This window comes from Orycteropus afer, unplaced genomic scaffold (assembly GCF_000298275.1).
Source record: "Orycteropus afer afer isolate SDZICR_OR568_19922 unplaced genomic scaffold, OryAfe1.0 scaffold00181, whole genome shotgun sequence".
Lineage (NCBI taxonomy): Eukaryota > Metazoa > Chordata > Mammalia > Tubulidentata > Orycteropodidae > Orycteropus > Orycteropus afer.
The window spans coordinates 3,340,980-3,356,013 of record NW_006921768.1 but is presented as its reverse complement, the minus strand read 5'-3'; the positions used below and the strand labels follow the sequence as shown (position 1 = coordinate 3,356,013).

Sequence of the window (15,034 nt, the reverse complement as noted above, 5' to 3'; positions counted from 1 at the left end):
TCAATGCTGTGTATTTATCTTACTCCTTTTGCTAAACGGTTATCACTCCCATCTCATGCCTCTAAACCATTGTTTCTACATTGAGACAGAGTTGATTCAACATACCATAAAATCAATAGAGAAATGATTCTAGGCTCAAAGTAGAGATTTCTATTCAGTAAGAATGATTGATGATTGTGAAGTTATGAACATTCCCTTTGAAGATGAGATTGAACCCAGGTATCTTTAGAATTTTTTAAAATTTCCTACATGTATTACACATCAGATAAATCAATTGTTCTAATTTATCCTATTTCTGGTGATTAGGCCTTAATACTACAGAATTGAATTCATTGATCTAAAAACACACTTGATTTTTCATGTTTTATATACCTTTTATACAGCATAACAATATTTTCCCCTGCTGACCTAAGTTACAAATCACTTGTTCTTACCATTTTGTTAGCTATACAAACCACTTCATTGTAACTAAACCCGCAAAAAATAGAAAAGGTTCATTCTAATAGATTAGGAGGTCATTAGTGACTTAATTCGGTTAACCAGCATTTTTGAGGTACTAAATTTATCTCTAACTCACTGTTCTCATAAGGAACCTTTAGTTTCTCCTATTTGGTGGAGGAAATAAGGATTAGTCTAGAAGTCAACTAGCAGGCATATGAAAGACCAAGACCTTGGTCTGCAGATCTTGTTAGGCACGATCCTCACTTACATGTGTATCTCATACACACTGGCATATCCAGGCTTCCCAGTCCAGTTGCAGAAATGTAATTAGAAGGACATTTTATGAAATCAGTTCAAACTCCTTGATAAACATTGTTTTATAATGCAGGCTTTTCCTGGTTCCCAGGAAAATGTTCTTAATTATCTGATGGAGTAGGTCTCCCAGTAATTTGCCCCTTCCCACTAGAAAGCTACTTCCCACATATCCCATTAGAAGCAACTTCAAGCAGCTAAAAATTCTCTAAGATCACATACACCATCTATACGGAAATATGGTTCATAAACCATAAGTATTTTATTTTCAAAAATCTACTGACACTTGTACATGGTGGCACAAACTAAAAAAGTACTTGACTGCTAACCAAAAGGTTGGCAGTTTGAGTCCATCCAGTGCCTCTGCAGGAGAAAAACCTAGTGACCCACTTCCATAAAGATTACAGCCAAGAAAACCCTACAAGGCAGTTGTACTGTCACATGGTCACAATGGTTGAAAACAAATGGAAGGCACCTAACGTGTGCTTTTATAATTAGTCTATCATCTAAGTATAAATGATTCAGAATAGACTTGGATGTTGCTTGATTTATGAACTTTTGTGCTAGGTAGGTAGAGAAGCCTACAGTTGACTTTCTAATTTTGCAAACTGTAATGGTGGTTTGAACATCTCATGCAACTTTATTGTCTCACCTGCTCAACAATGTTGCAAACTGGAATCTTATGAAGGAAGTAGAAACAACTAACAATTACTTAGTACTTGATACAAACACATTTTCTGTGCTGTGTCACAACCTTGAGTCAATAACTGACATGTTTAATAAACATCAGACATGGAGCTATGAGTGATTTATATATACTATCTTTCAGCTCTCACAGTATCTTATGAGGTAGGTGATATTTATCTCAGGAAACTGAGGCACAGACATTAATTATCTTGCCCCCAAGTCACACAGAGCTCATCAGTGGCAGAGGGAAGATTTGAATTCTGCTTTGCTAGTGCTACCACTGTACATTTGCATATTAAGTACCAAACAAACAGCAGTAAAACACCTTTGTTTAATCCAGTTGCCACAAATTTGGTCATGAAATGATTTTTTTCCCTCAGTATCCCTCAAAACTATTCCTTGTAACTAGTCATCTTTTTAGCAGAACACACTTTTGGGAAAAGGCCATTATAAATGTTTGTCAAGACTGTACTCTTTAAATATGGTACATTTTAAAGAGATTGAATACTGAACAGCATAAAAACTTTGTTAACACAAGAAAACTTTCAGAATACAGCTTGTGAAAGTAAAAATTTTTATTTTGATTGATAGTTCATGTATAAGTTCAATATGATGTCTGTTTTAAATGGCAAAAATTTGGTTCCACTCAAATTCCATAATGCTACCAGAGCGCTACTACTTTTTCCAGGAAATAAGTAAACAGTTGGGAACAGAAAGCACAACTTTCTAGCAGCATGGAAACTTAAACTGCAGACCTAACAGGTCAGCAACTTTTACACTAAAAATGGCACAAACATAACTAGTGACAAAAGTGAGAAAGGAGAACAAGATGTGAACACTAAAAAGGAGCAATATATGTACTATAAAGACAAAGACAAACCAAATATAGCTGTAAGGATTTTAAAGGGTAATTATATAAAGGGAACCAAGTATTTTACTCAAATGCTTTTTAGAGCCTTTCTGTAGATACAAATATATATATATATATATATATTTATCCAAAAATATGTTTCATATACATAAATGTCTCTCAATTAAAGATGGGACCAAAGCTATAGTTATAACATAAAGCACTGTCTTTTCATACTGTATTTATCCACCTGAATTTTAAATTTCTTTTAAGGTTAGTGCATTATATGTTTTCCAAATATAACTACTTGATATGGTAGTTAAGGTTGTGTGTCAACTTGGCTGGGCTGTGGTTTTGGGTGGCCGGGCAGCTGGATGTAGTTATTCTCCATGATGAGACTGTTAATCCACTTCTTGGTGGAATCTGCTGTGAGCAGCTAAGTAGTTGCCTTTGGGGTATGGCCTGCTTCCAGTATATATGGAGAAGCTTTGAGGACAGTCTCTAGCTTTCTGGCACATTTTGGATCTTGCATTTGGCTGGGTCTTCATCTGCAATTCCTGGATTTGAACCAGTGCTCTGCCATGTTGCCTGCCAATCTTGGGATTGTGCCACTTCACCTGCAGATCTTGGGTCATCAGCCTCAGCAGCCAGTAGCTGCGTGAGTCACAAGAAGCTTTTAGCTTACTCAAGTGGGCCTGGAACAAGAGGCAGAGCTGAAGCCTAGGGTCGAGGGGCCTCCACCTGACCCCTAGAGCCGGCACTCTAAACTTGGATTTCTGGCCTCCAATTGTAAGAGAATAAATTGCTGTTTACAGAAGTTATTCACTTGTGGTGTTTCTGTTATAGCAGCACTACAGAATTAAGACAGAATTCGGTACCGAGAGTGGGGTGCTACTCTAACAGGTAACCTAAAATGTGAAAGCAGGAGTGCAGTGCATCCTTAGACCTGAGAACCCTGTGCTGAGACCATGGCAGAGACTGGCAGACAGACCACAGCAGCAGAGCCAAGAGACGCAGATAAGACAGTGATGGGTTTCCCAGCCCACAAAGAAAGTTGAATGCCTTTGGGCAGGAGGTTTCCTGATGGAGTGGGTTGACTTTGGGCATTAATTGGTAGAGCTGAAGAGCTTTGTAGTACTTGTAGTACTTGCTGGAACATAGCAGAGGCTAGGCTGGCTTCTTCAAGAGACCAAGGAAAATGGGAAGCAGAGCTGCTTAGTCTCAAAGGGTAAGACCATGGCCTCTGGGGTTTCAAAGGGTGGAACCACCAACAGCCTCCTAGGTTTCAAAGAGTCAGATCTTCACCAGTTTTACTGCTGGAGTATGGGGCTGTGATACATGAGCCCCAGTGGGATGGGGCCATACTCACTGCCCAAAAGTGAGGGGGCAGGGTTGCCATGCCTTAGGGGCAAAAGAATAGGCCAAGGGGGTGAGGTCACCACTCAGATGGACTAGGATAATCAGGCCACCCAATGCAAGAGATCTGTACAGGTGCCAAGTTGACAAAGGGTAGAATGTGGTAGTCAAGGTTGTGTGTCAACCTGGGGCTGGGCTGTGGTTTTGAGTGGCTTGGCAGCTGGATATAGTTATTCCCCATGAGATGGTAATCACCTCCATGATGGAATTTGCTGTGAGCAGCTAAGTAGATGCCTTCTGGGTGAGGCCACTTCCAGCATATAAGGAGAAGCTTTGAGGGTGGTCTCTAGCTTTCTGGCACATTTTGGATCCTGTAATTGGCTGAGTCTTCACCTCCAGTTCCTGGATTTGAACCAGTGCCTGCTGATCTTGGGTTTGTCAGCCTCAGCAGCCAGCAGCTGTGTGAGTCAGAAAAAGCCTCTAGCTTGTCCCAGTGGGCCTGGAATAAGAGGCAGAGTTGAAGCCCCAGGTTGAGGGGCCTCCATCAGGCCCCTAGAGGTGGCACTCTGAACTTGGACTTCTAGCCTCCTAAACTGTAAGAGAATAAATTCCTGTTTGTAAAAGCCATCCACTTATGGTATTTCTGTTATAGCAGCACTAGAGAGAACTAAGACACTTGACATTTCTTCTATTGATACAAATCAAGTAGGCAGTATTTTTTAAAAGGGTTTGCAGGTTAAACAACATTTCTAAATGCTGTGCACATCAACTTATGACAAACATTAAGAATTATTATTAATAGACAGAACACAAAGGGCTATATAAGTCAGATTTTCCTCTTTATGGTAAATAATTTTCTGATTTCCAGTTTACAAGTGTTTAAAATGCACAAGGATTATACTTCTTTACAAGAACTTTTATGTTAATATAGTTTGATTCAATATATATGGCAACAAATTTCCACATGTTGTAATCATTTGTATGTATCTTCTTTTTTAAAATAATGGGGATATAACACTAATAATCACTAACTATGAAATAAAGCACACAGTTATTTTGGTGATTTTACAAATTTTTTTTCAGGTGTAAATAAATGCTACAAAAAAATTCCTAAAAATTAGAGAACACTCAAAACATTTAAGTCTGACTTTCAACTTTATAGTATTTCCATTTTACCCTGAAAGATAACTTAAAAAATATGACCTTGCCACAATAGGCCACCTTGCTAATATAAAAAATTTGAGAGCAAGAAATTTTATCACTGATATGTGGAATTTTTGTAAATAGTTCTCTCTCTCAATCATTAGAAAAATGTTCAAAGGTAAAAAAACAAAACAAAACAAAATACAGTCATGGTCCCTAAACTATTCCGAAGGCAGGTAGCTTAGTCTAAGCTAAAACATTTTTTCCACTCATTGTGATCATCCTCCCCTCAAATGCCCTTACAAAACGCATGACACAGTATCACAGCAAGAATCAAAGCACAAATTGTATTTTCAAGAACAGAAGAAATTCTCTAGTGCTGACAGGTATAGCAAAAAGCAGATTTCTTTGGGGACATAAATCAATTAGCTTGAAACTGATTATGAGGATTTGTCTTTTCTTTTTCGGGGAGAGTCAGCTCCATTTGAAGTTACTGTTCCATTTACACCATTTTCTGAAAAGAGAAAAGAATCACTGTTACTCTGTTTTATATATAAATGCAAATATACTCTTATACACAAAAGTACTTCAGAAAAGAAATTTAAATACCCAATATGTATTCTTAGGCTTTCAGATGAAATTTATTGTCTAAGTAAGCACCAAGTAAGATTGAGAGAGATCAAGCAGAAAGCAACTCCCAAGAAAATACATAGCAAAATAAGCAAACTGGAAGTCACACATCACTAGGGAGTAAAAATCTGAACTCAGGGTCAGTTAGGGAAGAAGGACTTCGTAATACCCAAGTGGCTGATGTCCTTGGAATGACAGAAAACTAGAAATAGACCGGCTTTGAGTAAAAAGAATGATCAAATCCAATCTGCTGGCTATATCATCCAGAACATCTAAAAATTTCTGTACATAATGTCCAATATTCAATAAAATATTATTAGGCATGCCATAAAATAAGACCAATGACTGAAAACCAGGAGAAAAAAAAAGTCAAATGATCCAGATTTGGAGTTATCAGATAGGAACTTTAAAGGAAAGAACAATGATTATACTTAAGGAAACAAATGAAAATCTGGGTAATTATATATATATATATAAAATCTTCAATACCGGAAGTGAGAACTACAAAACCAAAATGTATGTATTTAATAAACTAGTTTAACAACCAAAAAATCAAAGCAAACCCACTGCCATCAAGTTGATTCCAACTCCTAGCAACCCCCATAGGATTTTGAAGGCTACAACTCTTTATGAAAGCAGACCGCCTCATCTTTCTCCTGTGGAGCAGCTGGTGGGTTCACCAGCCTTAACCACTGTGCCAGCACAGTTGCCTAGATCAAGCCTAACAGAAGAGATTAGCAAGCTGCAGAAAAATTTCAGACTGATGCTCAGAGAGAAAGAACAGATATATAATACAGAAAGATACATCAAAACTTATGATAAGAAATAAAAAACAAGGTAAAAGGTTTAACACATGTAAATTGGCATCCAAGGGCAGAAGATAGAGAATGGGCAGATGCAACATATGAAGGTGAAAGAAACCAAGCTAAGAAGCTCTAAAGAACACAAAATAGGATAAATACAAAGAAAGTCATACCAGAACTGCCCCAAACCAAAGACAATAATTATCAGACTGCATGAAGAAAAACAGTACCTATCTATCTATCTATCCATCACATATATATGTGGAGTAAAAAATATAGGGGAAGATATACCATAAGAATATTTAACCAAAACAAAGGCTTATGTCACTATAGTAAATTCTGATGGAACAGAAATAAAGACAAAAGTTTCATAATGAAAAAAGGACTAATTCAACAGGAAGATATAAAAATTCTAACTTTTATGTCTTTAACAACATAGTTTCAAAATAAATAGTTGTTGATGTTATTTGTCCTCGAGTTGGATCTGACTCATAGTGACCCCTCCTTGGGTTTCTGACATGGTATCACTACAGAAGTAGATTGCACAACTTTCCTTCTGAGGACTGGCTGGTGGGTTTGAACTGAACCTTTCTGGTTAGCAGTTAAGTAAGTGCCTTAGGCACTATGCGACCAGAGCTCCCAAAATAAATAAAGCAAACACAAAACTACAAAGAGAAAAAATTAACTTTAAAATCACTGTGTGATATTTATTATCTTTTGTTGTAAGTGAAAGAATAAGCAGAACTATCTTTTTCAATCTTCTGTATCAAAAAAGACACAAAAATCGAACACCCCAATTAATAAATATGACTTGGCATCTATAGAAGACAATATCCAACAAATGCTGAATATAATTCTGTTGTGGTTACCTAGTGCTGCTCTGGCAAGAATATACCACAAATGAGATGGCCTTAACAGTTTATTCTCTTACGGTTTAGAGACTTTCAGTCCAAGTTCAAAGTGCCAGGCTCTAGGGGCTGGGTGAAAGCCCCTCAACCTTGGGATTCAGCTCTGCCTCATACTCCCCCAGCCCACAGAAGCAGAGGCTTTTCTTCACAGACAGGTGCTGGCTGCTGAGGCTGCCAAGCTCAACGTTGACAAGTAAAAAGGCACAGTCCTGATATTACCAAATCACATGGCAGGCCATTAATTCAAGTCCATTGTAAGCCCCAAGGTCGGCAGAGCATAGCAGGCTCCTGAGCACAATATGGCTACATGCAGGGTCCAAGCGTGCCATAGGCTAGAGACCATTCTCAAAGCTTCTCCTTATATACAGGAAGCAGACCACATCCCAAAGGCAGCTACTCAGCTGCTTATGATAGATCCTGCCATGGAATTGATTACCAGTCTCATCATGGGGAATAATTACCACCAGCTGCCCAGCCACTCAACCAGGCCCAGACAAGTTGACACACAAACATAAGTACTACAACTTCCTTTTGAAGTGCAAATTAAACATTTACCAAAACTGAACATATGCTAAGCTGTAGTGAAATATCAACAAATTCCAAAGAACCGAATCATTCTGAATGTGTACTTTAACTACAGAATTAAGCTAGAAATCAGCAACAATAAGACAACTAAAATATCTTCAAATATTTTCATATTGAACAATAAACTTATAGATAATGAGACAAAAAAGAAATCATAGTAAGAAAACATTTTCAATTGAATATAATGGAAAAGATATAACCAAGTGAAAGTATAAGGAAGAAAATAAGAGCAGAAAGAAACAATGATACAGAAAACATATCATTGAGAAAATCAACAAAGAAAAAGATAAATGTTGGTTCTAGACTAATCAAAGAACAAACAGAAAAGGTACAAATGACTAACATAAGAAAAAAAAAGAGTAATAATTTTAAATCTATAAACCAAAAAACCCAAACCCACTGCCATCAAGTCGATTCCAATTCATAGTGACCCCTTTTGGATTTCCGAGGCAGTAAATTTTTACGGAACCAGATTGCCCAGTATTGCTTCCACAGAGTGGCTGGTGAATTTGAACCAACCTTCTGGTTAGCAGTCAGATGCCTTAGGCACTGTGCTACCAGAACTTCACAGGCATTAATAATAAGATCTATCCTTAAAGACACTGCTGTCAGTGATAGAATAATATCCATACACCTACAAGGAAGACGAGTTAATACAACTATTATTCAAATTTACATACCAACCCCCAAAGCCAAAGATGAGGTAATTGAAGATTTTTAACCAACTTCTACAGCATGAAATTGACCAAACATGCAATCAAGATGTGTTGATTATTACTGGTGATTGGAATGCTAAAGTGGAAACAAAGAATCACTGACAGTAGTAATATATGGCCTTGGTGATACAAATAATGCTGGAGGTTGCATGGTAGAATTTTGCAAGACCAACTACTTATTTGTTGCAAGTATCTTTTTTTCAACAACATAAATGGTGGCTATATAGACATGGACTTCACCAGATGAAATACACAAGAACCAGAATGACTACATCTGTGGAAAGAAGTGATGGAGAAGCTCAATATCTTCAGCCAAAACAAGGCCAGGAGCTGACTGTGGAATAGACCATCACTTGCGCATATGGAAGTTCAAGCTGAAGACAATTAAAACAAGTCCATGAGAGCCAAAATATGACCTTGATTACATCCCTCCTGAATTTAGAGACCATTTAAAGACCAGATTTGATGCACTTAACACCAATGACCAAAAACAAGAAGAACTGTGGGATGACATCAAGATCATCCATAAAGCAAAAGGTCATTAAAAAGACAAAAAATGAAGAAAAGACCACAATGGATGTCAGAAGAGACTCTGAAACTTGCCCTTGAATGGAGTAGCTAAAACAAATGGAAGAAATAACAAGATAAAAGAACAGAATAGAAGATTTCAAAGAGCAAGCCAAGAAGACAAAGTCAATTATTACAATGAAATGTACAAAGACATGGAATTAGAAAACCAAAAGGGAAGAACATGATTGCCATTTCTCAAGTGGAAAGAACTGAAGAAAAAACTCAAGGTTTGAGTTGCAATAATGCAACTTTCTATGGGTAAAATACTGAATGATGCAGGAAACATCAAAAGATGGAAGGAATACAGTTACTGTACCAAAAAGAATTAGTCAAAGTTCATCGATTTCAGGAGGTGGCACATGATCAAGAACCAATGGTACTGAACGAAGAAGTCAAAGCTGCACTGAAGGAAGTGGCAGAAAACAAGGCTCCAGGAACTGAAGGAACACCCACGGAGATGTTTCAACAAAGGGATGCCCCACTGGAGGCACTCACTCACCTATTCCAGGAGATTTGGAAGATAGCTATCTGGCCAACTGATTGGAAGAGATCCGTATTTGTACCTGTTCCAAAGAAAGGTGATGCCACAGAATGTGGAAATTATCGAACAATACCATTAATATCACACGTAAGCAAAATCTTGCTGAAGATAATTCAAAAACAGTTGCAGCAGTATACTGACAGAGAACTTTCAGAAATATAAGCTGGATTCAGAAAAGGGCGTGGAACAAAGGATATCTTTGCCGATGTCAGATGGTTCTTGGCTCAAAGCAAAGAATACCAGAATGATGTTTACTTGTGTTTTATTGACTAATCAAAAGCATTTGATTGTGTGGAGCATAACAGATTATGGATAACATTGAGAAAAATGGAAATTCCAGAACACTTAAGTGTGCTCATTAGGAACTTGTACACAGGCTGTCATTTGAACAGACAAAGGTGATGCTGCATGGTTTAAAATCAGGAAAGGAGTGTCAGGTAGACCCTTTAGTCATACTTATTAAATCTGTATGCTAAGCAAATAATCTAAGAAACATAGCATCAGGATTGGAGGATTAACAACCTGTAATATGCAGACAACACAACTTTTTTCCTGTAAGTGAAAATGACTTGAAGCATTTATTGATGAAGATTAAAGACTATAGTCTACAATATGGATTACATCTCAACATAAAGAAAACGAAACTCCTCACAAATGGACCAATAAGCAACATCACAATAAATAGAGAAAAGATTGAAGTTGTCAAAGATTTTGTATTACTTGGTTCCACAATCAACATCAATGCAAGCAGCAGTCAAGAAATCAGATGACTTATTGCAGCACAGGGCAAATCTGCTGCAAAAGACCTCTTTAAAGACCTAAAGAGCAAAGATGTCTCTCTGAAGACTTAGGCTGTACCTAAGCCAAGCCATGGTATTTTCAATCACTTTACATGCATGTGAAAGGTGGACAATGAATAAAGAAGACCGAAGAAGAGCTGATGCTTTTGAGTTGTGGTGTTGGCAAAGAATATTGAAAGTACCATGGACTGCCAGAAGAACTAACAAATCTGCCCTGGAAGAAGTGCAGCTGGAATGCTCCTTTGAATCAAGAATGGCCAGACTCTGTCTTACCTACTTAAGTCATGTTGTCAGAAAGGACCTTCCCTGGAGAAGGGAGGGTCTTCAACAAGATAGCCTGACACAGTGGCTGCAATGATGGGCTCAGGTACGGCAAGAATTATGAGGCTAACAGAGGGCTAGGCAGTTTTGTTTTGTTGTACATAGGGTCACTTTGAGTTGGAGCAGACTTGATGGCACCTAACAACTATATATATAGAGAGAGAGAGAGAGAGAGAGAGAAAGAGAGAGCATATATATATATATATATAGCATATATATATTACATATATATATGCTATATGTAGGAGCTCTGGTGGCGTAGTGCCTAAGGCATTTGATTGCTAACCAGAAGGCTGGTGGTTCAAACCCACCAGCCACCCCTTGGAAGGAAGGTTGAGCAATCTACTTCCACAAAGATACCACCTTGGAAACCCAAAGAGGGGTCGCTGAGACGGATCCGACTCCACAGCAGTACATTGCGTTTTTGTTGTATGCATATATGTATAATGTTGTTGTTGTTATTATGTGCCGTTGAGTTGGACCCGACTCATAGCGACCCCTCCTTGGGTTGCCGAGGCAGTATCACTATGGAAGTAGATTGCCCCATCTTCCTTCCAAGGAGTTGCTGGTGGGTTTGAATCACCAGCCCTCTGGTTAGCAGTCCAGTGCCTTAGGCATTATGCTACCCAGAGCTCCCACATATATGTATATATAAATTTATATATTTTAAAAAGGTAGTTATACACCCACCTTTTAGCCAAGGCAATAAGGCAAAAAAGAGAAATAAAAGACATTCAATCTGGCAAGGCAGTAAAACTATTTGCTGATGGTATGATACTATATATAGAAAAACCAAGTAATTTCAGCAAGAAAAGTACTGGAACTAACTGAAAGATGCAAGCCACAAGAACAACCTACAAAAATCAGTTGGATTTCCTCTACATCGACAAAGAGATCTCTGCAAAGGAAATAAGGAAAAAAAAATACCATTTGCAGTAACTACCAAAAAAGATAAATTACTTAGGAATAAACCTTACCAGGAACATGAAAGACCTGTACAAAGAAATTTATAAGACACTACTACAAGAAACTATAAGACAACATACATAAATGGAAGAACATACCATGCTTATACAGAGTACTACTAAATATTGTGAAAATGCCAGTGATACTCAAAGCAATCTACAGATTCAACCCAATCCCGATCCGTATTCCATCAACATTCTTTAAGGACATGGAAAAACAAATAATTAATTTTATATGGAAAGGAAAGACACCTCAGATAAGCAAGGCACTAACTGAAGAAGAAGAACAAAGTAGGAGGTTTCACACTCTCCAATCCCAAAACCATGGTAGACAAAACAGCCTGGTATTGGTATGACAAACGTATAAAGACCAGTAGAATGGAATCGAGAAACCAGAAATAGATCGAGCCACATAGGGATTGTTGATAAAGGGCCAAAACCCACTAAACAGGGAAGAGACAGTCTCTTTCACAAATGGTGCTGGCAAAACTAGATTCATTTGCAGAAAAAAGAAAAATGATCTATACCTCATACCATACACAAAAACCAACTCTAGATGAATCAAATACTTAAATGTGAAACCTAAAAAACTATGAAGTTCGTCAAAAATAAAATAGGGGCAAACTTAGCAGCCCTAATTTATGGCATAAAAATTATCAAGCATAACCAAAAATGCACAAGCAGCAGAAGATAAACTAGATGACTGGGACTTTTTTAAAAAAATTAAATTCTGAGGTGCATCAAAAGACCTCCAAAAGATTAAAAAGAGAACCCACAGACTGGGAAAAAAATATTTGGCAATGACATATCTGACAAGAGACTTACCTCTAAAATTTATAGAAACACTTCAGAATCAAAAAGACAAAAAATCCAATTAAGAAATGGGCAAAGGACATGAATAGGCCTTTTACCAAAGACAACATTCAGGAAGCCAACAAATACATGAAGAAATGCTTAAGACCATTAGCCAAAATCAAAACAAGTATGTTTTGATAACTCACCCCTTCAGTAATAGCAACATGCAACAAGGCAGAAAACAACAAATGCTGGCAAGGGTGTTGAAAGACTGGAACTTTCATACACTGCTAGTGGGACTGTAAAATGGTCCAACCACTGTGGGAAACGGTGTGGTGCTTCCTGAAAATGCTAGAAATAGAAATACCATTTGATCTAGCAATCTCACTACTATGGGACTCTCCTAAAGAAGTGAGAGCCAGGACAGGAATAGATATATGCACACTCATGTTCACTGCAGCACTATTCACAACAGCAAAAAGATGCAAACAGTTTAAGCACCCAACAGCAGAGGAATGGATAAGCAAACTATGGTACTTACGCACAATGGAATGTTATGCAACATTAAAGAATAATGAAGAATCTGTGAAACTTCAAATGTGGATAAACTTGGAGGGCATTATGCTGAGTGAAGTAAGTCAATCACAGAAGGGCAAATACTGTTATGAGTCCACTATTGTGAAAAGTCTAGGAAAGGTTTACACAAAGAAGGACACTTTCCTTACCAGAAACGGGAGCAAGGGGGAGGAGAGGGAAAACTGCTAGACATGTAAGAGACAAGTATCGATTTGGGTGAAGGGAAAGGCAATATACCAGAAGTGAGTGACCAGCACAATAACACTAAGGAAAAGGAAGACACAAGGGGGGTACATTAGATGTGTAAACAACAAGGTAAATATTTTTACATATACAATACTGTGTTATCAATAATAACAAACATTAATCTATGGATGGATACATAGGTAGACAGGCAAAATGAGCAAGTATAAGTAGACAAACAGGAACATACCCATGTCCATATTAAGGTTTGGCAGAGAATATTTCTACATATGTAGTTGTATGTGCAATAAAAATGTCCATATATATAATAGAGCAAACAGCATAAAGTTATGATAACTTTGTAAAAACTTCTTAGCCACAACCAAACACCTTGAGGGAGTGAATCTCTAGGCTTGTAAGATTGGGAACATGGTCACAGGGGACATCAAGCTCAACTGGCATAACATAGTACACAAAAACACTGTTCACAGTACACAAAAACCCACTTGGGTGAGTAGCCTCTGGGGTCTTAAAAACCTTTTTATAGGGGAGGGACAATATGGAAAAAGTCTGTGACCAACATGATGACATTGGGGAAAGGAAGGACACTGAAAAGTGCACATAAGACAACAGAGACAAATACTAGTACATGCACAATACTAATACTAATACCAAACACCAGGCTACTGATAAATGTATAAACAGGTGAGAAAATTAGGTGGGGGTAGGTGAACAGGAATATACCCTAGACCAAAGGTAGATTTGGCTGAAGATAATCTTACATATGTACTTACGCTACAAAATTAGCCACATACACTACAGGAACAACAGAATACAGAGTTGGAGTGACTTCTCAGAGACAACCAAACACCTTGAGAGAAAATCACTGGGCCTGCTGCAGACTCAGGACCATAGTCTCAGGGGACATCATGCTCAACTGGCACAACATAATTAAAAAAGTCTTGTTCAACAACCTACTTTGGTGAGTAGCAACTAGGGTCTTTAAAGCTTTTGAGCAGCCATCTAAGATGCAACTAACTATTGGTCTCCTTTCATCTGAATCAAAGAAGAGTGAAGAAAATCAAAGGCATTGGGAAAAAATTAGTCCAAAGATAAGATGGACTGTAAGGACCTCAGCCTTCATGACCCTGAGACCAGAAGAACTAGATGGTGTCTGGCTACCAATGCCAACCACTTGGAAAGGGATCAAAATTGGAGATCCTGGATGGGGTGGGAGGAAAACCATGAAACAAAATTCAAAACCACAAAAATGACCAGAGTTATTGGTCAGATAGACACTGGTGGAACCCTTGAGACGATGGCCCAGGTTACCTTCAGGCCTAGAAATGGACTCACTTCCACGGATTGGCTCTCAGCCCAACAGTAGAAAGACCTACAAGCAGAACACCTATGCCAGGGAGATGTACCCCTTAGAGCAATCAGCCATGAGACACCAGATGGGCAGCACTCACATAGAGGGAAAGCTGGACAGACAGGCATGCACAGTGAAGAAGGGCATGGGGAGCAGGTAGTCACAGGGACGGGAAGAGAGGAGAGATTTTTATGGTTGGGGATGGTAACTGCGGCGTGAAATCAAACATGCATGAACCAGTGAATGTAAAACCAATTTGCTTTGTAAATTTGCACCCAAAGCACAGTAAAATTTAAATAAATAAAAATAAAACTTTTTTATTCATCCATAAAAAGGGATGAAGAAATGCCACAATAGGGATGATTCATTTTTTAAAAATGCATTTTTTTTTTTTTATTAGGATTTGGGTGAAGATTTACAGAGTAAATTCACTTTTCATACAGCAGTTCACATATACTTTGTCTCATGTCATTGACCAAA

The 15,034-nt window shown here is 38.0% G+C and overlaps 1 protein-coding gene across 1 annotated transcript in view; it reads right to left on the bottom strand.

Moving 5' to 3' along the window:
* Positions 1–5,229: 5,229 nt before the first annotated feature.
* Positions 5,230–15,034, bottom strand: part of TRAM1 (translocation associated membrane protein 1) — a 45,816-nt gene continuing 36,011 nt past the window's right edge. The window contains exon 11 of the mRNA XM_007947346.2: positions 5,230–5,303. Within this exon, the coding sequence (XP_007945537.1) occupies positions 5,230–5,303 (74 nt within the window). The remainder of the gene's footprint in view (positions 5,304–15,034) is intronic.